This window comes from Ornithorhynchus anatinus, chromosome 3 (genome assembly GCF_004115215.2).
Source record: "Ornithorhynchus anatinus isolate Pmale09 chromosome 3, mOrnAna1.pri.v4, whole genome shotgun sequence".
Taxonomy (NCBI): domain Eukaryota; kingdom Metazoa; phylum Chordata; class Mammalia; order Monotremata; family Ornithorhynchidae; genus Ornithorhynchus; species Ornithorhynchus anatinus.
The window spans coordinates 72,938,235-72,965,377 of record NC_041730.1 but is presented as its reverse complement, the minus strand read 5'-3'; the positions used below and the strand labels follow the sequence as shown (position 1 = coordinate 72,965,377).

General features: G+C 39.8%; 1 protein-coding gene across 4 annotated transcripts in view; it reads right to left on the bottom strand.

The window, feature by feature from the left end:
* The window catches only part of ZNF532 (zinc finger protein 532), a 127,458-nt gene that overhangs the window by 35,056 nt on the left and 65,259 nt on the right, over window positions 1-27,143 (bottom strand). For all 4 annotated transcript variants that reach the window (XM_029060118.2, XM_029060119.1, XM_029060120.2 and 1 more), the window contains 3 exons: window positions 23,300-23,476; window positions 8,786-8,948; window positions 4,178-4,459 (listed from right to left, as the gene is read on the bottom strand). In XM_029060118.2, coding sequence (XP_028915951.1) covers window positions 4,178-4,459; window positions 8,786-8,948; window positions 23,300-23,476 — 622 coding nt within the window. The remainder of the gene's footprint in view (window positions 1-4,177; window positions 4,460-8,785; window positions 8,949-23,299; window positions 23,477-27,143) is intronic.

Below are 27,143 nucleotides of genomic sequence, written 5' to 3'. Positions count from 1 at the left end.
AGCTTAGAACAATAAATATGATCGATTAATAAATTGGCATTTTTGGACGGCCACAAAGACAATTTTGGAGCATTGTAGAAGAGAAATCCTTAGTGATCACTCAGGGTCACCAATTTTAAGGAGCTTCCTGTTGAGGAAAAATAGCCTGGCATGAACTCTCATCCCAGGAGCGGGGACAATTTAAAGAGCAGAACTATTAACTCAGCAAGTGGCTGTATTCCTTTCTCCTCCTCACTTCTCTTTCCTACACTTGGCACAGAAGCAGCGTGGCTCAATGGAAAGAGCAAGGGCTTGGGGGTGATAGGTCAGGGGTTCTAATTCTGGCTCCATCACTTGTCAGCTGTGTGACTTTGGGCAAATCACTTAACTTCTCTGTGCCTCAGTTACCTCATCTGTAAAATGGGGGTTAAGACTGTTAGCCCCATGTGGGGCAACCTGATTACCTTGTAACCCCCCCCCCAGTGCTTAGAACAATGCTTGGCACATAGTAAGCACTTAAATACCATCATCATTATTATTATTATTATTACAGAACCGGTCCCAACAACCGACAGAGACACCACAAGTACACAGGACCTGCAAAGGACCACTAAATGCAAAGAATGACTTCTGGGCATCTGAACTTACTATCTTTGAGGGGAATGGATAATGAGACTTTTCTCAAGAGTTTTCTCATTATCCCTCCCTTGCTCCTCCTCTATCCTCACCCAACAATGAAGTTGATGGCACTGTCGCTATACCTGTGCCCACAAGCACTCAGTAACACAATAATAATATGAAATAAGCAACATCATACTGGGTCCAATTCAGATCAACTGTCCCCCCACAGTACAGGTTCACTCCAGCAGTGGTGCCAAAAGGATGCTTGAAGTGATAGTATAATAAGTGCCCTCCTTGTTATCTACCCTGCTGGTAGGACCACTGTGACAGGCCCATTGAAGCTGCATCTATTTTTCCCTAATGACTTCCACTACAACTTCCCCTGCCATCATCTCTGTACAGTTCTTAATCTCCAGGAGCTCCTCTCCCACAGAGTAATTTTGTAACCACTAAATACTCATTTTGGGCAGGGCATGTATCTGTTTATTGTTATACTGTACTCTCCCCAGTGCTTAGTACAGTGATCTGCGCATGGTAAGCGCTCAATAAATACCATTGACTGATTGAATGCCATTTCAGTGATATGCATCCTGGTGACAACCAATAAATGCTTACTGAGTACCCAGAAGCATTTTTCTTCCTAATTTAAAGCATTCTGGGTGCTTTAAGTAGTTCCGGCTTACCTGATGCACCCCACCTGATAGCTACCTTACTCAGTTCTCAACATGAAGGGCAATTACAAAATGTCCCTGGGAGCATACTTGGGTCCCCCCTATTTTTCTCAAGTCAGGGAAGAGAGAGAGGGGTAACGCTGCCAATACCCCTGTAGAATTTGTCTTCAGGATGGATAAGAGATCTGGGGCCGGATCCTTTGCACGAAGGAACTAGAGAGAATCACAGGTGATCCCACCATATTCAGGAAGCTGTGTAGCCTAGTGGAAAAAGCACGGGTTTTGGACTCAAGGTTCTAATCCCAGCTCTGCCACTTGCCTGCTGGGTAACTGTGGGCAAGCCACGTAACTTCTCTGTACCTCGTTTTCTCATCTATAAAATGAGATGAAATATCTGTTCTGCCCCTGCTCAGGCTGTGCGGGTACTGCGTCTGACCTGAGTATCTTCAGCGCTTAACACAGTGATTAGCACATAGTAGGCACCTAACGAATATCACAACTATTATTACATGGTAACTACTTCTGGAATATCTACGTTTTCATATGTGGATTCCCCCTAATTTTGGCTTTGGGAGATGTGGGGAATAATAATTTTAGGATTACCTTATGCACACCCATCCTGATTTCATAATACCCTTTACGTATAGTAAAATAGATGGGGCCTAGCTACCACAACACTGAATTTGGAGAACATTCCCTAGACATAATACATATAATTAATAGTGATTGTTCAAGTGAGTTAGTAATTTTTCTAGTACGGATTTTATTTTGAATTTGAGACAGCGCTGTCATGCTCTGTTTAAAATGTGGGTAAATGACAACTATTGTAATCTATGAATCACCTAAAAGGAGTGGGTGGGAAAGAAAAAAATTACCCAGACATAAACTTTAGTTCATACCTCTGCAGAATATAAAAGACGTTATAAATCAAAAGCCTTTCTCAAGGTCCCATCGAAGTAATAACAGCAGCACTAGTAGCAACAACAATAAAGCAATCTCTGTTGCAATATGGTTGCCTAAATTATTCTCCAACCTACGCTACATCATTATATGAAAAAAACCAAAACATATTACTGAAGCCATTTACACCTCTGTGGTACATTGGTTTGAATCATTTACATATTTGTTCTAATATAGCTATACTGTTTCACTGAAGGAGCCAGTCAACCAGATTTTTCCAAGAAACTTCGCAATTACAAGGATTTCTGTGCTACAAGAAACACTTTTCTTGATGCAAAAATTAATGTGTCTTCTAAGTGCCTAAATGACAGATTATACACTAATTGGTGAGACACAAAATGCAGGCCATTTTTTCTTTCCCTCCAGTAGGAGAGAGAATGCAGTTTTAATTAAATTCATGAACTGATCATCTGGGCAGAAATGTACATTACTATTGCAAAAGGCATCCTCCTATTTCCTTCTTGTATCAGTAGCATTTGAAGATTAATCCTACATTTTACAAATGCTGAGGTTTTCAGTTGCTCTGACAACAGTCTCTACTCGCTCTTTCCCCAAAGCAAAAACAATTTTAGCATCTTTGAGGTGATAAAAAATATTGTTTTTACAGTTACTTTAGGGTACTAAGAACATACAAAATATATTTTTCCTCCCTGTCCCTGGAAAAGTAATGAACAGCGAAAGATTTTTTGTTATGCCACACACACACATTCTCTCTCTCTCTCTCTCTCACTCATCGTTTCCACATCTTAAATGACATTTAGATTAAGGAAAATGATTAAGGTCTATTCCAGAACGATTTTTTAAGTAAGTTTTCTAATTCATCATTAGGATGATGGGTCAAATTAGTTTTGTAGGATTACTGGACTCCTTTCAAAAGGTTTATGAACTTCACTGGTTAACAGGAGATCCTAGACTTGGGGCTAACAGGTTAAGAAGAGGGCAGTTTATGAATAATTTTATATATGCAGGCACAGTCACAATTTTCAAGCCATCATATGCCAAAGTGTATTTATAGATATAATGCCAGTAATATGGGATTATAAAATACCTTTTAAAATATATTTTCTTCATTTGAAGACATCTAATGTTACTTTTATCATGGGGTCTCATCCTGCCTAAATAATTATCACGCAACTCAAAGTAGGATTTTTTTTTTTTTAAAATGGTGTTGTGGCTTATAGATGCTCATTATTCCAAACTAAAAGGTATTCAATTCATGATTCCAAACTAGATTCTGCAGCCATCTGTCATCAGTAGCAGGCATTGCTGCAAAGTGCAAAAATGCTAGTGAAATAGCCTCAGATGAAAATAGGCAAGAAGAAAGTTCAGCATAGCCTAATGGATAGAGCAGGGTCTGGCAGTCAGGAGGACCTGGGTTCTAAACCTGGCACTGCCACATGTCTGCTGTGGGATATTGGGCAAGTCATTTAACTTCTCTGTGGCCCAGTTTCCTCATCTGTAAAATGGGGATAAGAGATTGCGCCCCATGTGGGACAGGGACTGTGTCCAACCTGATTAACTTGTATCTACTCCAGCACATAGAACAGTGCTTGGCACATTGTAAGTGCTTAACAAGTATCATTAAATATATATATATATATTGCATCTACCCCAGTGCTTAGTACAGTGCCTGACACATAGTAAGCACTTAAATACCACAATTATTATTATTATTATAATTGAGCATTTAAGTAAAAATGTGCCATGAATTGTACTATCTCTATAGGAAGAAGCATCAACTGAGCATCCAAGAGGAAGAAACCAAATGTCCCAGAGGCCAAAACTAGTCAAAAACTCAAGGCAAAAGACCTGTGGTCCTCACTGATGACTCCAGGTAAAAGCATTAATGTCCCTTTGTCTCAGGTTCCTCATCTGTATACATGAGGATAGTGGGATGACAGATTTTTCTCCTTCAGAGATGAGTCAAGTCGCATGAGATTACTCACCTTTCCATGCTCCTTTCTCATGTGGGATATGTAAACATCTCTCTGGGTAAACAGACGGTCGCACTCCCAGCACGTCCACCCAGGATTGGTTATTTTTTTAGATTCTGCTGATTTTTTCACAGGAGAGGGAGATTTTTTCTCCAGTTTCTCTTTCCCATTGATGGATTTTGTGTCCTCTTTGTTGTGGCTGGATGAATTTTGAGTTGTAGGCTTAATGCTCAATGGCAAATTTATACCCAAATTTGGAGGCCCCTCCACACTTTTCAGTGTTCCATGCATAGACTACAATGTGAAAAGGAAAAAAAAAAAGACATCACAAAGTTTGCCAGAAGGCCTGAAATGCAACAACTAATTGTTAAAGTTGTATTTATTCTTTAGCTGTTTTTTTATTTAAAACACCCATCAAACTTTGCACCAGAGAAACCTAACCAAAGTAAAAAGTACAAAAAGCAAACGATAAAACAAAGCTGGGCTTATTTCAAGAGTTGCCATATGCTTTGTACGTGCCATTTCATGTCTGCAATCACAAACTTTCCTTTTCTGTAGCCAAAAAATGATTACTAATTCTCTAACCTATGAGTTACATAAGATGAGGGTGATCTTATAATGTGCATATGCTGGCATCGTCTAGGTCATTGCTTTCTCCACCTTGCATTGTCCTATACAAACCAGTGCTACTGGAAAGAATCTATCCCATCATGTAGTCAATCCTCACCAAAGGTAAAATGTCCTCAAGCAGCAAGGAGGATACATCTCTCCATGCAATACCCTGATTATAAAAGGAGCCTCACAACAGAGCCTGGCAGGGGAAAAAAAAATCTGAGTGTTTCTTTAGCAAGTTCTGAGGTAAGGGAAAAAGCAGGCAGGCGATGAGGAGGAGCCTTATGGAGCGACATGGCTGTGTGTGGTATTCTTTGCCATGTTGCCACCTGCTTCGGTGTTTAAATGGGTGTGCCTGAAACAGGAGCCGACAGTATCAACCTCAAAGAAAAGCCCAGGATTTCTTTTTAAGTTATGTCCAAAAACAAATGGGGGGAAAAAAAACTTGGCTCTTTAAATAGTCTTTAAATACACTGGGGACCAAAACATTATGAAACTTCACAAGGTGAACTGGGGATAACAACACTTTCCACTAAAAGATGAATTCAGAATACATGGGTGTAGCCAATCACTAAGTACCACTGATTAATAGATTGTACTATAAAAGAATCAAATTAATTTTGAATAGTGGAAAAGTGCAGGGTAATGTAGCAGTCCCTCTGATCTTTTTTCTAATTTGCTCATTCTAAGTCAAATTATTATTCAGCAAGAACTTAATTCATATATCTAAAATCAAAATGTGACTATTCGGTAGTAATTTTATACATTTATATAGGTATGTGTATATGCTACTTCAGAGCTCATTTGGAAATAATTCATTTTTAGACTCCTCACTAACGAGAATTCAGTACTATGACAATTGCCTAGCTGATTTAGGGAGCCAGGGCAAAACAGAGATACAAGGACAAAATAGTCTACTTTTGGCAAATTAAACGAATGATGCAAATTTTGGTTAAAGCAGGCATGTCTACTAGACAAGTTAATAAGCCCAGAGAGAAAGAGACACTTTCCTTGCCCTCCCTCTCTTTTTACTTCCCTCCAGTTGAAATAATTTTTATAGAAATGCAAGTGGGGGATAAGGTAAAATACCTAGCTCTTCTTTCTACACCACATTAAACACACCACTGCAATATTTATAAATGTGTTTGAAATACTTCATTCATTCATTAAATCATATTTACTGAGCACTTACTGTGTGCAGAGCACTGTACTAAGCACCTGGGAGAGTACAACTAATAAACAGTCACATTCCCTGCCCCCAACAAGCTTACAGTCTTGAAATGTGATTACGAGATACTCCCATATTCTCCATGTCACCCTATTATTTTCCTCCTCCTAGCCCCTGGATTCTAAAACTTCTCCACAGTTCATAATTTCTTGTCAGCTTTGCAATTAACTCAAGGGAGCCCTTAGCTTCGAAGAGGGTGGACCTGTTCATGGATTTAAAGAGGAACTGTAGAAATCATATATGGTAAAACTTTCTTAAAGGGTTATAAATGCCTCTTCTCCAAGAGGCTTTTCCAGACTAAGCCCTCATTTCTCCATCTTCCTTCTGTGTTGCCCTTCCACTTAGATTTGTACCCATTATTCACCCCACTCTTATCCCTACAACACCTATGTACAAATCTGTAATTATTTTAATGTATCTCCCTCTTAGACGTAAGCTCCTGAGTGGGCAGGGAGTGTATTTATCAACTCTATTATATTGTACTCTCACAAGCACTTAGAAAAGTCCTCTGTCCACAGTAAGTGCTCAATAAATATCATTGATTGATTCATAAGGGAGGAAAAAGTGGCCTAATGCAAAGAGTAGAAGAAGAGGGAAGCAGCCCTATCTAATAGAAAGCACAGACCTGGGAGTCGGAGGACTTGGGTTCTAATAGTGGCTCTGCATTTTCTGCTGTGTGACCTTGGGCAAATCATTTAACTTCTCTGGGCTTCAGTTACCTCATCTGTAAAATGGGGATTAGGACTGTGAGCCCCATGTGACACATGGATTGTGTCCAACCTGATTATCCAACCTCGTTACCTTGTATTTACCCCAGCACTTAGTATAGTGCCTCACACATAGTAAGCACTTAACAAATACCATTAAAAAAACCCAACAAAACTTGATATTCACTCCATCCTCAGGCCCAAAGCATTTAAATACATGTTCATTTGTATTTATTGAGCGCTTACTCTGTGCAGAAAACTGTACTAAGTGCTTGGAAAGTACAATTCAGCAATACATTCCCTATCCAACAACACTCCTGCAATTCCCTTATTAGTAATTCATTTTAATGTCTTTCCCCCTCTAGACTGTAAGCTTCTCCATGGGCTGGGAATATGACTACCAAGTGAACTGTAGTACTCTCCCAAGCACCTAGGACAGTGCTCTGCACACAGTGAGCACTCAATTAATACCACTGATTAACTGACTGATCAACTGGAGACAGGAAACCCAGGTTCTGGCCCAGCTCTGTCACTGGTCTGCTATGTGACCTTAGTTAGCCACTTAAATTCTCTAGGCCTCGGTTTTCTTGAAGGTAAAATGGAGATGATAAACCTGCTCTTCCTCCCACTTTGATTGTGAGCCCTATGTGAGGGAGGGCTATGTATGACCTGCTTATTTAAAACCTAACCCTCCAAGCTTGGAATGGAGGAACTATAAAATTAATACCATTATAATTTTAAAAATTCCTATGTTTATTTGAAAAAATTAAAGTGCTTAGATCCCATTAATCCATCCAAAATTTCCATTTCCTTTACAAAGAAATATATGTTTATTGGGAAGAACTGAATAACTGCTCCTTTAAAACCACCTTTAAAGGTTTTTTTTAAAACCAAATTTATACAAGTGAGAATATAGAATTTATTTTCCATTAAAATGTGTTTTCCTTTTACTCACACTTAATCATGATATACTTGAATGGCAAAGACTACATCTAACTGAGAGTGACACAGTTCACATTCTCAATAAGAAATGACATGACTAGGCATGTGGACATTGGGCAATAAAGATACACTTCAGGAATGTATTCAGTCATGTTCAACTCAGAGAAAACAAGGGCTTTAGAACTAGAAAAATCGATTTACTTGGTCGCTGAAAGACTAGAAGCGCTATGGGTAGTTTTGCAATTAAAGCTATCTCTTTTTTGGAGTTTTGACCAGACAGCAGTTATTGCAGTGCCATTCTGGCATTAAAATGGAGAGTTGAAATTTAAGCAAAAACGAGATTCCATGTTTGCAGGGTATTACATCTCAGTTTAAAAAGGCATTTTTCACCCACTAAACTGAATAACTGGCAAGTTCATACATGGTTGGGGTGGGAAGGTAAAGGAGGAAGAAAGAGGGCAAGCACTGTCACACAACTCACAAGGGAACAAGATTGTTCTACCAGTCAGACTGGGCCATAAAATGGATGGGATTCAAGGAAAAAATTTCCAGAACTAGCCTGCAGACTTCGAAAATTACCTGCACCTTATTTTATCAGACTCCATATTAGTCATTTATTGGCCAGTTTATCTGCACCCTCTAAAAGAAGAATCAAAAAACAGGGGTAAGGCTATGGTGAAAATGAGATACTTTCAGAATATTTATATACACACATACTATAGATATATGCATATATACATGAATGCATATGCACACAAACATGATTCTATGTTCCCACTAATGCCACTCAGATGTCCTTCTGCAAGGATAGTGTCTGTTTCTTTGAATAAAGTAGTACTGGCTGGTTCGCAGAAAAATGTTAAATTGTGAAATTACTACTGATGCCCCAAAATAATATAAAATGTAAAGTTAACTACATGCAGTTAGAGTCGTCATTAGTTAACTTTTACAATTATCCACATCACAGCTTTGAACGAGAGCAGTCTAGAGTTGCACGGCTTAGAAGATATTAACCTGCAAATTGCTCTTAACAAGAGTATGCACCCATCCCTTCCTTTATAGCGTTTGCCTTGACCTACTACCAATAAACCAATCTGCCAGTGAATTTAAAGATGAGAGATGCCCACACACCTTGATATGGTCCATCATAAGTTGCTTCTGTGCATATAAAAGAGAACAGTCTGGACACTTGAAAACAGACACCTTCTGGTTTTCAATGTGTTGGTCAAAGTGGCGATACAGCAAGGGTTGCAGGGTAAACACAGTGTCACACATGGAACATTTATATATTATTCTAAAAACAGAAGAAGTTCAGTAAAAATAACGTCAGTTATGCCCGATCGCTTAAGTCGTAGGAACTGTTATTTTACAACTGGTGTTATCAGGAGGCACAAGTACATCGAGAATAAACATACACAATAAAATGAATTGTGCTCAACTAAATGACATCTGAAAAAAGAACTGGTTACCACTTGACTCATTCTTCCATTTGAAATAAAGGAGCACTCCAATACCTACTCATCAAAGCCTGAAGTGATGGGTCTTTTCACCTCTTATAAATTCATAAATAAAATATCCTGACAGATTTGACGGGAAACTTAATTTGACAGGAGAGGGTAAGCAAACACGCCCATTGTCCTATGAGCCTACACTTAGCTGCTAGTGCAGCCACAAAATATACTTTGGCTTTCATTATCCTAGATATACCACTAGTAGGGGTCTCCAATGTACATACTGCTTAAAATCATCTTAGGCATTTAGCTGACTTTAGATTGCATCCTGAATCTGACTGTTCAATTAGCATCTGAGGTAAGACAATTATGACTCTTCTTCAATGTCTAAATCGATCACTTTTGAGGTGAGCAGTTTTTACAAGTTTTTCTATGTCCAAATTTAAACAATAAATTCCATCATGGTGGCCAAAGGGGTGGGCCAACAAGGAGGAAATGAAAAAAAGAAATCACAAGCAAGTTAGTGTTTCAAGTGCTGAAGCTTGATTTCATTTTCCAGGCAGAATGCTAGGCTACTGAACATTCAACAGTTACTACCTCTCTCGTTAGCTACCTGAGGTACTACTTTTCAGCAACTGTGAATTCCCAGATCATCTCTTCATCCCTCCCCTCTCCCCCCTCCTGCCCTCTAAACACAGACACACAGACACACAGACACACACACACACACACACACACACTCTGAAAGTCCTGGGCACAAGTTGTCAGGATATGTCATGACCCTAGATTGTCCCTACAATCTCTTCCTTGAAATGGATTTGATCAGTCACTTAGAAACAGTTCTGGCCTCAGCACGAGAGTCTCCCCTTTTCCATTATGTTGGTTTGTGCAGGGCCTCCTAGTGAACCTTCCTCTCCTTTGAAGAGCTGTGGGAATAGACATAAAGAATACTAGGGGGAAGCTGAGGGAAACCAACTGAGAGTGGATGAATGTGGAGGTCAAGGAAGGAGAAAAAGAAGAAAGGGATAAGGCCCCCTGCATCATTTCTGGGGTAAAAATTAAGATGGGGACATAAAAACTAACAGCCTCTTTTCCTCTTCAATCTGTTCTTCCTTAATGCCATTCTTGAACTTAAAATCCCTGATTTAAATTTCCTGAGTTAGCTTTTAAGAAGTAATTGCTATTTACAGGACTTATATTATCTTCTTCTGTTTTCTCATTAATTACTGAAATAACTCCCATGAGAAATGAATAGGTGTAAAGTTGGTGGCAACGCTATTTTAATAGCCCTATTTTCCCCAGTACTTTCGGAATAAAATTACTTCTTTAAAAGTAAAAAGATGGCATTTCATTCACATAACACTTCATTTAAATGTGAACAGAAACATATTCCTTAAACTAAGGAAACCTTCCACTCCACCCCCACCAAATTCTGAGACTTCTGTGTTTATTTCTATGGGCACTTTCAGGAAAAAAACATGAGCTTTTCCTCAAGAATTTTCTGGGAAGCAGGGTGGTCTAGTGGATAGAACAAAGGCCTGGGAGTAAAAGTGACTGGAGTTCTAATCCCGGCTCAGTCATTTGTCTGCTTTGTGACCTTGAGCAAATCACTTTACTTCTCTGTGCCTCAGCTTCCTCATCTGTAAAAAATGGGGATTAAGAGTGTGAGCCCAGTGTGGAACGGGGACTGCATCCAACCTGATTAACTTGTATTTACTCCAGGGCTTAGAATAGAGTTTGGCCCATAGTAAGTGCTTAACAAGTACCATTATTATCATTAGGGGGCACATGCTTCCTTAGGATGCATAAAAGATATAAACTACTTAGCAAAAGGTACTTATGACTTCCCGCCATATAACAATACTGAAGGGTGAATCAACAATAAAACTTTGTACTATAAATCTACTTGGTTCCACAGACAATAATTCTTATTTACCATTTCAAAATATTTTGAAATAATGAACTACAAATAATGAACCATTCACAACTATGATGATCAATTTTTATCTCTAGAGAGAAATGGACAATCACTATCAAGACAGGGATACAGAAAATATCCATATTGAGGCTAGATCAACCAATGATGAATCCTTAAATAATATTCTATCCTCTTACTTCTGAACAGGACCATATCTAACACTCCGTCCGCCCATCCCACTGTACTATGCAGATAATGACATCCTTTTCTAAAAATTTAAATAGAATTAGAGTATTTGTTCATTTCATTTAAACAATGATGAGAAACATTTCCTATTTCACATAGCATTTAATTATACACTTATACTTTATGTGGACCACAACTAATAAAATTACTGTTTTGTTTCTTTAATATCAGTAGCTTTATTTATTTAAACATTTATGAATTTACAAATCAAGTTTATGGTCTAGGTTTTGGGTTTAATATCACTTCGGAGTGAGAAAAAAATTATTTTAACCTAATTTTGAAGTAAAATTTGTTTGCTAAAAACATCATCAGGAGAGCCAAAGGTTATTTTAAATTTTCTATTATTAATGGAAAATAGTCTCACTAAGACACAATGGGCTTGAAAAGATAACACAGCCGAAATTAAAACCATCATTTCTGTGACATGTTTCCTCCAAATATGCAATACTGATCAAAAATAACCACCAGGAGAGTTCCATCAGTAAAGTGACAATCTAATCTACTTTTCTCTGAGCCCTGCAAGCACTACATAGCACCAGATCCTGCTCAAGGCATCTGACCCAACCAAAGAAAGGTTCTTATCTGGACATAAAGCCCAAGACTGACAGAACAGAGCTCCATGGCAATAAGCCCAAACCTTCCAAGGAAGAACAGTCAAACAAATAGGATACCCTAGCCCTCTTTAACTTCTAAGCCTCATTCAGATTTCCAGAATTAAAACTCAGGCCTAAAGGGCAGGTATCTGAGAAGTGGTGAAAAGCTAGGGATCATGGGCTCTCTGTTCCTGTTGGGTCCTAGAGGTAATCTTAGCAACTTTGTAGAGAACATTAATGCTTTCTTCCATATTCAAGGGATTAGCATAGCAGTAATTTATGATCTAGGCAGCATATGAGAAAGGAGGGGAGTTGATTCAGTATTAGAAAAGAGTGACTTTTTATACTCAGTTAAAGCCTGTGAATTAATCAGGACTGGCTGGAGTGGATTCCGAACACTTGATATCTGCCTCTAAGATTGCCATTTTTACTGGGAAAAGTGCAAATTGTTTTCCTTTTCTCCCCCATACTCCCAACCTCCAATTCTCTCCCCCAAACCCCCAGACTCCTTTACCTTTTTAGCTGTATTAAAAACAAGGTTGTATAGGAAAGGAAAAGAAGGTCTTAGATTTTGGAAGAGAGAATTAAAGAGGGAAAAGAAAGGTACATCGGCCTTCTCACAAAAGCCCCAAATGGGACCTGCCTCTCTTAAGGCTGACCTAGAGTTTTGTCTTTTGCTCTGAAGACAGGGCTATATATACATGACTCTGTATATATATATATATATATCTTTTCTGACACTTTGCCATTTGGGGAACACTCCTGTGACACCAACAACTTGCCCAAGGTCACACAGCAGACAAATGACTGAGCTGGGATTAGAACTCCAGTCCTTTTGACTCCCATGGCCCATGTTCTATCCCCTAGACCACCCATGGCCCATGTTCTATCCCCTAGACCACTCTGCTTCCCAGAAAATTCTTGAGGAGAAACTCATGTTTTTTCTTGAAAGCGCTCATAGAAATAAACACAAAAATCTCAGAATTTGGCAGAGGCGGAGGGGAAGGTTTCCTCAGTTTAAGGAACATGTTTCTGTTCACATTTAAATGAGAAAGTGTTATCTCAATGAAATGACATCATTTTACTTTTAAAGAAATAATTTTATTCCAAAAGTATTGGGGAAAACAATTTATCTCTAGAGGTAAAAATTGATCATCATAGTTGGAAATGGTTCATTATTTGTAGTTCATTATTTCAAAATATTTTGAAGTGGTAAATAAAAATTCATGTCTGTGGAACCAAGTGGATTTATAGTACAAAGTTTTATTGTTGATTCACCCTGCAGTATTGTTATATGGTGGGAAGTCATAAGTACCTTTTGCTAAGTACCGTGAGAAGGCCCTTTTCATGGTATTTGTTAAGTTCTTACTACATGCCAGGCACTGTACTAAGTGCTGTTGTAGATACAGGCTAAGAGGGTTGAAATCATTTCCACAAGGGGCTCAGAGTCTTGTGCTAGAGTTGTTTCTGCAGACTAGATAGCTCCATTATATCATCAATTCCCCTGTGCCCAGTAGAATTTCCACGTGGTAAGCAAGGAGAACAAGTGCAGGCTTTGGTCACAAACAGAATAACTCTCAGGCCTGAAGAACGGCAAACACCACTGTCCTTTCATCCATTTGGTAGGCCATCACTCAGAATAATACTTCGAGTGTCTTAGTAAAGACTGATAGGGTTTTTTCCACTTTCTTGTGAAAAGCAGTGGAAAAAGCAAGGAAAAAAAAACCCACCAATGAGCAATAGCAATAAAAAATGTGCAGTTATTCTCCACACAACTAGACAGGCTGGAGCCAGAAAATTACAGGAGTATCAGCACAGGGCATTTGCAGGCAAGGGAGAGTTTGTTTTAGGAAACAGTACAGCATCACCAGGCTACTACAACAGGGCAGATTTGGAAGTCAGCTGCCCCTACAAAATGATAATAATAATAATATTTGTTAAGTACTTACTATGTATCAAGAACTGTTCTAAGCACTGCCGTAGATCAAAGTTAATCAGGTCGGACACAGACTCTGTCCCATATGGGGCTCACAGTCTAAGTAGGAGGGAGATTCTAAGTAGGAGGGAGACTAGATACTGAATCTCATTTCTACAATGAAGAAACTGAGGCACAGAGAGGTTAAGAGACTTAACCAAGGTCTCCCAGCAGGCAAACAGCAGAACCAGGATTACAACTCAGGTTCTTTGACTCCCAGGCCCATGTTCTTTCCGTTAGACCACACTGTTCCTCTCTTGGAAGAGAAAACACTTCTCCGAAATAAGGCATATCCAGATTCCATCTCCACGGGCCATCTTTCATAAGGGTGTGGAGTCTCATTTAGTACTGAAATAGTGACTTCACACTTGCCTGGTCAGTCCTTGTGCTACACTGTAGAGACACCACTACAGTTTAGATGATTTATTTATATTAACATTTGTCTCCCTCTCTTGACTGTAAGCTCACTGTGTTATACTGCATAGTTATACACAATTACATATAATTATATATGCATTAATTATATAATTATACATTGTTACATACAATGTTATATTGCACTCTCCCAAGCGCTTAGTACAGTCCTCTGCACACAGTAAGTGTTCAATAAATACAATTGATTGATTGACCATACCTTCTAATTGATGTTAGCATCTATTGCCTTTGCTAGATTCTAAGTTCCTTCAGAGCAGGGATTGTGTCTACTAATTATACTGTACTCTCCCAAGCACTTAGTACAATGTTCAAAAAACAGTAGGTGCTCAATAACTACTACTGATACATTCATATTTACTGAAAATTAATTCCCATCATTTTTCAGCAGTCCAATCAAAGAGGACACAATAAGGAAATACATTGTAGATAGTGAAGGAGGAGGGTGAAATTGTTAAAAAATCTACTCTTTGCACCCCACACTCCCAGGAAGCCAGAATGAGGAAACCCTGATTGTCCAGAAGTCTCTTTTTTTGAGCTGGATGAGTTGAATGACACCTAACAAAAATAAATAGCTTACCCTATTCATTATCCTATTGCCTACGACGACTCACTTCCATTATAAAGAATACAGGCAATTTAGAAGGGGTTCAGTAATGGGAGGTGCTGGTTTTAAAAAGTGAAAGACTGGAAAAGTGAAAAATGAATTTAAACTATGTGACATAGTTTCCAGCTTGCATAGAATTTCATATTTTACTCCCTGTTGACCAGGAGGCATGCGTTAGTGGAACTACTGTGCCCAACTTTATTAACTTATATCTACCCCAGTGCTTAGAACAGTGCTGGACACAGTAAGCGCTTAACAAATATCATCATAGTAACAACAACTTTGCCTTCCCAGAAGCCCCTGCTTTAAGCCAGTGTATGGGCATGGAGGTCAAAGGAAAAGGACAAAAATAAAAAGACTCTGCCCTCCTGTTGCCTAATCTTGTTGCTGCCTCAAAATGAAATGGACTCTGGCTTTAGATTGTTGCCAGTGAAGGCAGAGTTGGACTGCATTCTTAAAGCGGGGTAGATCATTTCCATAAATGTCAGAACATGAAACAGAGCATTAGAGTAGCTAGTTCCATCAAATGAAAATTCAATTCATATAAATTTCAAATTCGCTCACCTCTAGCCTCAGGTGTTTTACATTCCCTGAATGAGTGCCTCTAAGTTTGGGAGCTACTATTCTGGTCCTGCTGCTCTTCATTGTTACCCAATTTTCTTCCCCAACTGTTCTTTCTTTCTTCCCTCCTTTCTTTCTTCCTTCCTCTCTCTCTCTCTCTCTCCCTGACAAAATCCACTTGCATCCTTCCTTCCTCAAAATCTAATGCCATCATATAAAGTATGCTACACAATAATCCAATAATGTGTTTAAAACAGAAATTTTAAAATGCTGCTTTAAAGGCAAGCAAACACCCACACACCTATTCTTAGTCAACCACCATAAAACAGACAAGAAGAAAGAGGCATGAGGGGCTGTCAAGATGAGAGAAGCAGTATTGGGAGGAGGAATGGGAGTGGACAATTTTAAACTCTTCCTAATGTAGCAGCTGTGATGGGCCTTTCAGGAAGACAACTCTTTTCTCCCTTCAGCACAACAATCTCTTGCCTGGAACTAAAGAAATGGAATTCAGATTCTACCCTCCTGTAATGTTGTCTCTTTGGGAGTGTCAGAAGGTAAAACAACTCATATGCTAACTGTAAATAGTTTCCTGATTTACTTCCTTCTCAGGTAATAATATGGTATTTGATATGCACTTACTTGTTTGCCAAACATTGTATTAAGCGCTGGGGTAGACAGGTAAAATGAAAATAGCACGAAGAGATTATAGACAAAATTAACGCCAGTAATGATTCTCCAATTAGCTTTCCTTTTTATTTGTAGGTGGCTGGTCTCCCCCCCAAAAGAAAATAATAATAATAATTCACTGAAAATTATTACTGCTCAACAGAAATCTTGTTTGGAAAATGTTGGGAAATGGAATCCCCTATTTAGGGATGTGGCCAATGGTTTGTTTCCATGTCAAGATGGCATTATTTTAAAAAAAAAACTATGCTGCTTCCTTCTACTGTTACTAGCTATAAGTAACCATCATGCATTGGTTTGGGTTTCTGAGAGATAAACTATTATTAAAACTCAAATGAATTTATTAGGAGAAGCTAATGAAGACTAATTTCGAAGCAGCTAGAATGATAAAAGTAGAGACAATTTTGAGAACCAAAGTTTTACTTAGGGAGGCTAATTTAACAATTCTAAATTTAATAGGAAATGAAATACTTTTTTTTTGTTGTTCAGCAGCTTCTCTGGGTTGGAGCAAGTGAACTTATTTTTGCTTAAAGGCATGGTGGCAAAATCTGCTGATTACCACAATATAGAAGTTATACTGAGCCCTCGTTCTGATTGAACTAATTAAGGAATTTTAAGAAACAATTGAACATTTTAAAATTTTTATGTTTCCAAAATACTGAATATGGAGGCATTTCAAGATTAACCATTTTAAAATCAACTCCAGCATAATTTTTAAAACAGAATTTTAGAATTTCTAGAGTGTGCTCTCTATTCTTCTGCTTTCAGGCAGAGCCCCACCCCAACCATACCACATAGCTAATAATCTCTATATTGCTCTTTTAAAAAAAATCTTTTGGGAAAAGGAGTTTCCCCAGTCTCCCTCAGTGGTCATTTCATCTACCTTACTCCCAACTAAATTCTTCGTGCTGCAGCGTAAGTCCATTTCCTTTCATTCTATCTTTATTCAATCATCATATAATAGCATTTGTGTGATCTAAAGAATCCTAAAAACCATAGTTGGTCTTCAATTATAAAACACAGCCCACTCGGTTCTCCTATGCTTCATGTTTTCATTATACAAATGGATAGAACCCAATTAGGGAATTAGAAGATGTTCTACCAAAAATGTAGGTCTATCTGAACAGATTGCAATGTCTCTTCAAAAGTAATAGTTGGGCTACGTCACTCACACTGAGGTAATTTAATGTGCATTTTCTTTAAAGCACGATTTCTAAAAATCATAACTCCCTAATAATGGGAAAACTGTATAATGCATATCAAAACTATTATCTGGGCTTTGTCTGGGTTCACTAGATTATACGCTTCTCATTCTCTCCCGCTTCTCAATTTCATTTCTATTTTTTCCCTCCTGCTTTCTTCCTACCTGTTGCTTTTTCTGGAACCTGAATCCTTCTGGGTCTCTCTCTGTCTCTTGCTACTGAGTGTACTTGTGTTTTTGTGACTGTGCATCCTGGGAAGTTTTTCTGGGTCTCTGTACATGGCCACATGTGTACCCCAACTGGTGATCTTAGCTTCTCTGGATAAGCATGTATGGGTCCTGGCATATGTCTATATTTATGTGGGGAGATATAGGTATGTATACATGGATTGTGAGAAGGGGAAGGTGGTCTGTGCATTTATAAGTGTGTGTAGAATGCCTATGGTAGTAATTTTTTTTTAATGTGGGTGTTTGGGTGTATGTATGTGTGTAATGAAGTGGGAGATATGAGCATGTGCTTGTATATTTATTAATAGAAATACCTAGTCTGTGCCCAGGTATCCCTCCTCTCTGCCCCTAAAGATGAAGGATGAAGTTTATCCTTCAAAGGTGGGAGGCACCTGTCTCAATAGCAATCCATTCCCCTGCGACCATCCGATTTTCTCTTCAGTGGACTCTCTCAGGGGCTGGCTCTACCACTCTTTTCTCCCTGAGCTATCCTGATCGAGAAGCAGCATGGAGTAGTGGATAGAGCACAGACCGGGAAGTCAGAAGGTCATTGGTTCTAATCCTCACTCTGCCATTTGTCTGCTGTATGACCTTGGGCAAGTCACTTCACTTCACTGTGCCTCAGTTTCCCCATCTATAAAATGGGGATTGAGACTATGAGCCCCATATGAAACAGACTGTGACCAACCCGATTTGCTTGTATCCACCTCTCTCAATGCTTAGTACAGTGCCTGGCACATAATAAGTGCTTAACAGATAACATCTTTACTGCGTTATTAAGAGCTTTGGAGAGTACATTCTAACGGAGTGGGTAGAGAGATTCCCTGCCTACAACAAGTTTACAGTCTAGAGGGATGGCACCCAAATCTCAGGCTCTGGGTCTCCTACCTCCTCTGCACTGCTTACTCTTCATTTGCCCTCCCTGTGTCTCTGTCCAGCCCCTCCACCCCCAACCCCAAGTCAAACATAGCTAGTGAACTAGCTCTGAAATGAAAGCTCTCGGGGCTAAAACTGTTTCAGATGCCAAGGTTGACTACCCAGTCAACCTCCAGTCTTTATTCTTGCCTGCAGGAATTCTCCACTTGGAAGCCTCCCAGACATCTCAAACATGTCTAAAATTGGACTTTATCCTCCCTCTAAATCAACTCCTCCTCCTAACCTTCCCATCTGGTGATAACACTACCATCTCCCCTGTCTCTCAAACCCAAAATCTTGATGTTATACTCAACTCCTCACTGTCTTAGATCATGTTCTTTAAATGTTGTTTGGCACCCCTTTCTCCACTCCTTAAAACACTCCAAAAGCTCTGCATCTTGCTCCACATCAAACAAAACTCCTTGCAGTTGATGTCAAGGTTCTCTCCCAGCTCGTGCCCTCATATACCAGCAGTCATTCCTCCACTCCTCCAACCTCACACTCTCTCTGGCTCACCCCCATGCTCCTCTCTAACACACTTTCCAACTGCACTTTACTCTCCACTCTCACAACTCTAACCTGTCATTCACTCTGTTCTCTCAGCCTAGAATTACTTTCTTGCACCCAAAATATGCTAGGTTACAGCTGTTCCAGTTTTCAAAGTTCTCTTAAAATCCCATCTTCTGCAGGAAACTATCCCTGAATAAGTCCTATCAATCAATTAATGGCATTTATTGTGAGCTTACTGTATGCAGAGCACCGTGGTAAGCTCTTGGGAGGGTATAATACAATAGTGTTGGCAGACATGATCCCTGCCAAGGAATTTACAATCTAGAGGAGAGACAGATATTAAAATACATTACAGATAGGGGAAATGGGAGAATATATGAAGATGTACAGAAACCCAAGTACTTTTGTCTTTAATTCCTATCCTCTGCACTTTTGCATATCTGTGTATTTATTTGCATATTCAATTATTTATTCAGCTATTTCACCTTGACATCATAGTTGTACTACTAATATCCCTGTTCTTTCTTCAGCTCCCACCATTTGTAAATAAAATACATCTGACTGTCTCATTAAATTACATATTCCTTGAGGACTGGGAACTGTGTGTTTCGCTTCTACTGCACTTTCTTGAGAGAGTGCTTTACATTCACTAGGTACTCAATAAATACCATTTATATATACACCATATAAATAAAAGCACTCTCTCAAGAAAGTACAATAGAATTGAAACACACAGTTCCCAGTACTCAATAAATACCAGTGGTTGGCTGAGTTGATGATCCCGTTGGACACAACTTCTTGATACACAATGGGGAGAGAGAGAATCAGGGACCAGAACAGAAAAAGGGAAAAGAGTCCAATGTGAATATATTTGTGCTTCTTTATATATAACAGGTGCATGAAAAATCCATGGATGAGTTCACGGATGAAGAGAAAGTGGAAGAGACTTTTTTGAAAATATAATCAATAACTTTTTGATAGCCACATGTAGTATACAATTTGAATACGGTTGTGTAATAAAAGTAGACTATATGCTTATGAAAATTGATTTTTATTACTCCCTCTACATGCTTTTGTGGAATACGTGGGAGAAAGTGTGTGTGTGTGTGTGTGTGTATGTGCACACGGGCACACATTTTCCATTTCTTTCCACACAACCACTGAGTCAGATGATTGGGAGGAAGAATCTTGACTCTGCAGCGCTGCAGGCTCTAGCCCTCTGTCCAGAAATTCCATCTCCTTTGGTTCCTGCCATCTTCTCCTCCCCTGCTTGCCCCTCCCTATCATTCCACCCCAGCATGGAGCGACTTGCAGTTGGATTGGTCAGGCCCTCCTGCCTCCTTTGTTGACCTTCAGGTTCTAAACTCACCCTCCCATTCCCATAGTGGCAAATCCTCCACCCCCACAGACCTTATCTCTGCTGGATTCAGCAGTCCCTTCCCAGAGATTCCTGGGCTAGGGACAAGTGGAAAGGTGGTGCTGGGGAGTGGAAAAGGGAGAACACTACTCAGGATCTCAGTGACAGCTGAACAGTTCTACCTCTCCTGGGGAGGAAGAACAAGCTCCAAGCAAAGGAGAGTAATGCCCACATTTCTGTGGAATACAACTGGGAGACTAACTTCTCTGGGCATGGAAGGGCGTGCTTGTGTAATGTTGTCCGCATCGGTCTTACTGCATAAGCATAAACTGGTCAGCATATGCATTTTACATTGCTTTGTGGAAACAGAGAAATGGCAACACTTCCAGTTAACATCTAGATTTATAGATACGAACTCTTAATCTTTTCCTCTTTGGAAAAGTCCCCAAAGGTAGAAGGTATCTTAATCTTTTCACTGTAGGAATGAACCGCTAGTTTTCTGTTGCTTGCTTGTATCTTATTGTAGCAGACAAAGGCACTGTCACTGAGAAACCATGAAACCTTGGACTGGCTGTGAATGATGGGTATGCTGTAAGCTCCTTGAGGGCAGGGATCATGTCTACCAACCTGATTAATTTGTATCTATTCCAGCGCTTAGAATAGTACTTGTAATAGTAAATGCTTAACAAGCACTATTATTATGATTATTATTATTATTGAACTGTACTCTCCCAAGAGCTTAGTACAGTGCTCTGCACACAGTAAGTGCTCAATACATATCACTGATGGATGGACTGACTGATGGATTGGGGAAACTCTCCGCCAGCTTAGTTTTCAGACATTTAAAACTCTGGATTTCATCTGCATCTCACAAAAAAAACAAAAAAATATTTCCATGAGTATCCCAATGCTGCCCAGGAAATGCATTGTCAGGCAGATGGCACAGTGCCCAGGAAGTGATTACATGAATGGATTCTGGACAGAAAACTTAGTTCTACTTCTCATTCATTCTCGTATTGAGTGCTTACTGTGCAAAGCACTGCACTATGCGCTTGAGAGTGTACAAAACAACAAGAGACATTCCCTGTCCACAATGAGCTCACAGTCTAGAGGTGGAGACAGACATTAATATACATAAATAAATAATAAATAAATTACACATATATATGTGCTGTGGGGATGGGAGGGAGGTTGAATGAAGGGAGCAAGTCAAGGTGATGCAGAAGAGAGTGGGAGAGGAGGAAAAGATGGCTTAGTCAGGGAAGGCTTCTTGGAGGAGATGTGCAAACGTTTTGAAGTGGGGAAGAGTAATTATCTGTCTGAGGAGGGACAGAGGGAGGATATGGGCAAGAGGTCAGCTGTGACCTACCAATAACTTTCTATGAGGTGTCGGGGGGGACGGAGGGAAGAAGGAGGAGAGTCACTCACTCTCTCTCTCTCTGCTTCAGTATCTCCAATCCTAGAGACAATAGTGTTGAGGATATGATGATGATACTTCCCACGTGATTAACTCACAAGGGTGTCTTCAGGATTAATGAACTAAGGTTCACATGGTATTTTTATATACACAGAAAGCTTTTTAATAACATAGAATTCAAGGGAGGCCTGCCCCTTCATCAAAGAGCAACATTGGTTAAATGAAAGTGCTCTATTAGTGGCCTGCCAAACACATGAAATGGTCCACTGGTAGCCTGGTGTGCAACCCAAATTGTCTTAACTTTTATTCTCTGCTTGGTAATTAGACAAAAAGCCATTGTAGTGCAATTCTGTCAAGGACGGCAAGTAAAAACAGCTCAATTTTTCAGAGCTACAGTCTTTTAATGGGACGTGATTAGATTGTAATATGTTCAATCACATGGAATCCAAGCAGGGCAATCATATCCTTGCACTCCAACACTTCTCCTATCTGAAACCTAATTTTGCTATCTCTCCCACTAGACTGCAAGCTCTTTATGGGTGGGGATTGTGTCTGCCAACCCTGTACAAGAAGCAGCGTGGCTCAGTGGAAAGAGCATGGGCTTTGGAGTCAGAGGTCATGGGTTCGAATTCCGGCTCGGCCACTTGTCAGCTGTGTGACTGTGGGCAAGTCACTTAACTTCTCGGTGCCTGTGACCTCATCTGTAAAATGGGGATTAAGACTGTGAGCCCCATATGGGACAACCTGATTCCCCTCTGTCTACCCCAGCGCTTAGACCAGGGCTCGGCCCATAGTAAGCGCTTAACAAATACCAACATTATTAATACTGTACTTTCCCAAGTGCTTAGTAAGTTCTCCCTCTAGACCCGTTGTGGGCAGAGAATGTGTTTATTGTTGTATCGTACTCTTCCAAGCACTTAGTACAGTGCTCTGCACACAGTAAGCACTCAATAAAATCGACTGAGTGAATGAATGAGTGAACAGTGCTCTGCACACAGTAAGGAATCAGACAAATATAACTGAATGATTGATTGAGAAGGAGCGTCTGCGGTCCTGCATGCTCTCTGAGAGAGAACTACAGCGAAGCTTAGTGAATTGTAGGGGCGGGTAGGAAGGGAGGGAAACAGTGACTAATGAGTTTTTTCCAGGTTCTATCTCATGAATGTAATAATAACATGGTATTGAGTAAAAAGGCATCATGGTTCAATTTTTAAAAAAATTAAAATGTTTTCACACTCACTGGAGGGTGGGGGGTGTGGGGGGGGGGTGTGTGCGTGTGTATAGGAAAGGCAATTCAAAACAAAAAAGGAAAAAGAAGCTTCTTGCCTCTCAAAAAGTCATTTTAAATTATAGCATAGGTAAGGTATCATCTTTTAAAAATAGACTTGTCATGCGAACCTTCTTTACGTAAATTCAGAGCAGACAAATTTACAGGAATGTCATATATCCCCTGTATTAATAACAAAGATAGCTTAGTTAAACACAACTTGACTTTCTACCACCAGTAAAACACTCAATAGAAGACATTCTCTTTCATGTGAATTACTTACTTTGGTTCTCCAATCTTGATTCCAGGATGCTGGGTATAAGCATGGGAATGTGTGCTAGGAGCCGATTTAAATGCCATTGGACAGATAGGACACTTGTAGAAGACTTCACAGTGAGAACCTTGAATGTGAGACTTCAGTGCGGCCACATCAGAGTACACAACATTGCAATGTACACATCTGCAAAAGGGAAAAAGTAACAATCAGCATTTGTGGGAAGACTCAAGATCAGGCTTTCGTTACATTTCCCGATTTCATTAATTGAACTCTTTTCTTTTCAAAAGATTGAAGGCTCGGTGTAATTCTGGGATATGAATAGAGCTAGTGCAGAAAAAGAAATCAGAGTCAACTTCAGGAGTATATAGAACAGCTAACCCAGAAGGTTTTAACCACTCCTAATATGCATCAGTAGAACAACATTTTGTAATGCTGTGAAAAACCAACACAACACAGGTGTTGGCAAAACAGGAAAGGCACAAATTATCAGTGGCTTGTCTGGGAGTTACAGATTCCACATCGATGAGTGACCTAAAGGAGAGTATGGGTTTTCCCAGATCTGACCAACATACCTATAGCATCAATCTTGTGTTTGCCTAGCACTTCAGAAGGGCCTTACTTCAGGCACCGCTGTAAGGTACTCTAGGAAAACCTATAGTGGCAAAGATCAAAGCAGGGTTACTCACCATTCATGATTTGCTGAGAAGAATGCATGGCTCTTAAAGAAAGTTGCCTTTTTAGGGTAAACGTGGCTTGATTTACAACAGAGCCTATTCTAAAATGTAATGGCTTTTTTTATCTTGCTTCCATTGAATTCCAGTCCTTTATGTACAATAAATCTGTAATTTTAGCTCATCGGTGGATCTCTTAGGTTTTCTGGTAGTATTCAGACTACCTCTTAAAAAAAAGAGCCTCCAAAATCCTGCTGTTTGTAACAAAAACTGTAAATACTTCCTTCTCTTGGTTAATACCTCCAGTACTCACCCGGTTGCTTTTAATCCATCTTGGTAGCATCTTTTTCTGTTACCCCTCATTGATTCATTCAATAGTATTTATTGAATGCTTACTGTGTGCAGAGCACTGTACTAAGCGCTTGGAATGTAAGATTCAGCAACAAATAGAGACAATCCCTGCCCAGTGACGGGCTCACATTCAGGTCTTCTAGACCACCTATCCCTCATCCACTATCTTTGAAGATACTTTCTTTTTTCTATTATGTACCTCTCTTAAAATTTTCCCTATTTGGTTAACTTTTTACTCTAGAATAGATAATTCCATCCTAAGTGTCAGGTAGGATTGAATAGGGAGTCACCAAAGGCATTGTTTGGAATGAACATTTTTCATGCAATCCACATTTACAAAATGGAACTACAAATATATAAAAATATATGCTCCTCCTTACCCCCCTGACATACTCTTGTGGATAGACTTGCTAGCTAAGCACTAAAAATCCTCCTTGGTGGACGAAGCAAACAAATAAATCTTGTTACAGTGAGAAAACTTACCAAATCACAAGCAAATACACTTTTTATTTGTAGAATTCTTAATGTGATCATCTGTTTCCTAATGCAAAAAGTGTTTTGTTGTGGCCCAAAATGCATTTATGGGGCTGGCATTCTGTTTCTATTATCTCAGGGAAAATGTCAAAGATAAAAGGACAACAGCATTTTGGCTGTGGGATTCATTCTCACCAGGAGCTGAACAAAGCAGTTCCAGCATCCCCATCTTGAAGAAATGAAAGTCAATAATAATAACAGCCATTGTAGCAGCTTGTTCCTAAACACTTTTTACATCTTGGTTCAAGAAACTCCAACAATGATTCAAGTGGAATATCTTCTTTTAACCAACCTCAGCCAATAGTAGCTATCAAAATGGAGGTGATTCAAATGAAAAGCACCCTCTTTCATTTGAGAAATCTGCCTGACCCCAACGTTTTTATATTCCCTCGGTAGCTAAGGAAACAGGAAACTCAAAAATGGCAGATGGAAAAAAAAATAAAAGTTCATGGCTCCGAGAGATGAATTGAGTAACACAGACAAGGGTAAGAACACATCCTACAGAAGAAGACAGAGCCTCCTCAGGGATCAGTAATATTTGAGAGTTTACTGCATGCACAGCACTGTATTAAGCACTCGGAACAGATGAGCTTCAGTCCTCAGACTTCAAGCCTGAGAATATATACAGTGGAATCAGTAATAGTGGTAATGGCTTTGGCAGACCATTCAGACTGTTCTATCCTCATTTTGTCATGTTCCTGCAAGAGCATACAGTACAGTAAGTGGGGCAAAGTACAAGGCATTGCCAAGGTCATATGAGATTTCAGCCTTCATCAGCTAGCTCCAGCCAGCTCTCCATGAGCAGTGGTCTCTCCACTGGACCCAGAGCAGAGCTTCATGTCCTTTACATGATATTCAAAAGCAAAAGAAGGATTGAATCAATCATATTTATTGAGCGCTTACTGTGTACCAAGTATTGTATAAGAGCTTGGGAGAGTACACTATGATGGAGTTGGTAAGTTCCCTGCCCAGAGCGAGCTTACAGTCTAGAGGGGGAGACGGATATTAATAGGCGTACATGAATTACAGACGTACATAACTGCTGTGGGGCTGAGGGAAACATTAATATGGGTGTAAATCCAAGTGCAAGGGTAATGCTGGAGAGAGAGGGAGAAGAAGAAATGGGGGCTTGGTCAAAGGAGGCTACTGGGAGACGTGCTTTTAATAAGGCTTTGAAGGTGGAGAGAGTGATCACCTCTCTGATATGAAGAGGGAAGGCATTCCAGGCCACAGGCAAGACATGGGTGAGAGGATGGTGGGGAGATAGTCAAGAAGGAGGTACAGTTATTAGGTTGGCATTAGAGAAGTGATTGCAGTTGGAAATCTGGGAGGAGGGGGCAAGGTGATTGATTCTTTGAAAGCCTATGGAAAGGAGTTTCTGTTTGATGCGGAGGTGGATGGGCAATCACTGAAGGTTCTTGAGGACTGGGGAAACATGGACTGAGAGGTTTTGTGAATAAATGATCTGGGCAGCAGAGGGAACTATGGACTAGAGTGGGGGAGAGATAGAAGAAAGGAAGGTCAGCAAGGAGGCTGATGGGGTAATCAAGGCAGGATAGGATAAATTCTTGGATTAACATGGCAGCAGTTTGGATGGATAAGGGGTGGAGTTTAGCATTCTTGTGAAGGTTGAATCGACAAGGTTTGGTGACAGATTCAACTGGTGGGTTAAATGAGAGACATGCCAAGGTTATGGGCCTGTAAGGCAGGGAGGGTGGTTGTACTGTCTGCAATGATGGGAAAGTCAGGGAGGGGAGGAGAGGGTTTGGGTAGGAAGATAAGGCATTCTGTTTTGGACACGTTAGGCTTGAAGAGTCAGCAGGGCTTCCAAGTAGAGATGATCTGAAGACAGGAGGAAACGAGCGACTGCAGAGAAGGAGAGAGAGATCAGGGCTGGAGTTGAAGATTACACAAGACTAAAGATCATGAATGAGGATTCTGTTCTTCCTCCTACTTGGACTGTCAGTCCCACATGGAACAGGGACTGTGCCCAACCTAATCATCTTGAATCTACCTAACCCAGCGCTTAGAACAGAGCATGACACATAATAGGTATGTAACCAATATTCCAATAATTATTAATCAAACATGATAGATTTTAAGATCTTTGAGAAAAGGAGTTAATTATACTCACTTTGATTCTCATTCATTCTATCGTATTTATTAAGCGCTTACTGTGTGAGCCCATTGTTGGGTAGGGATTTTCTCTATCTGTTGCTGAACTGTACTTTCCAAATGCTTAGTACAGTGCTCTGCATACACTAAGTGCTCAATAAATACGATTGAAAGAATGT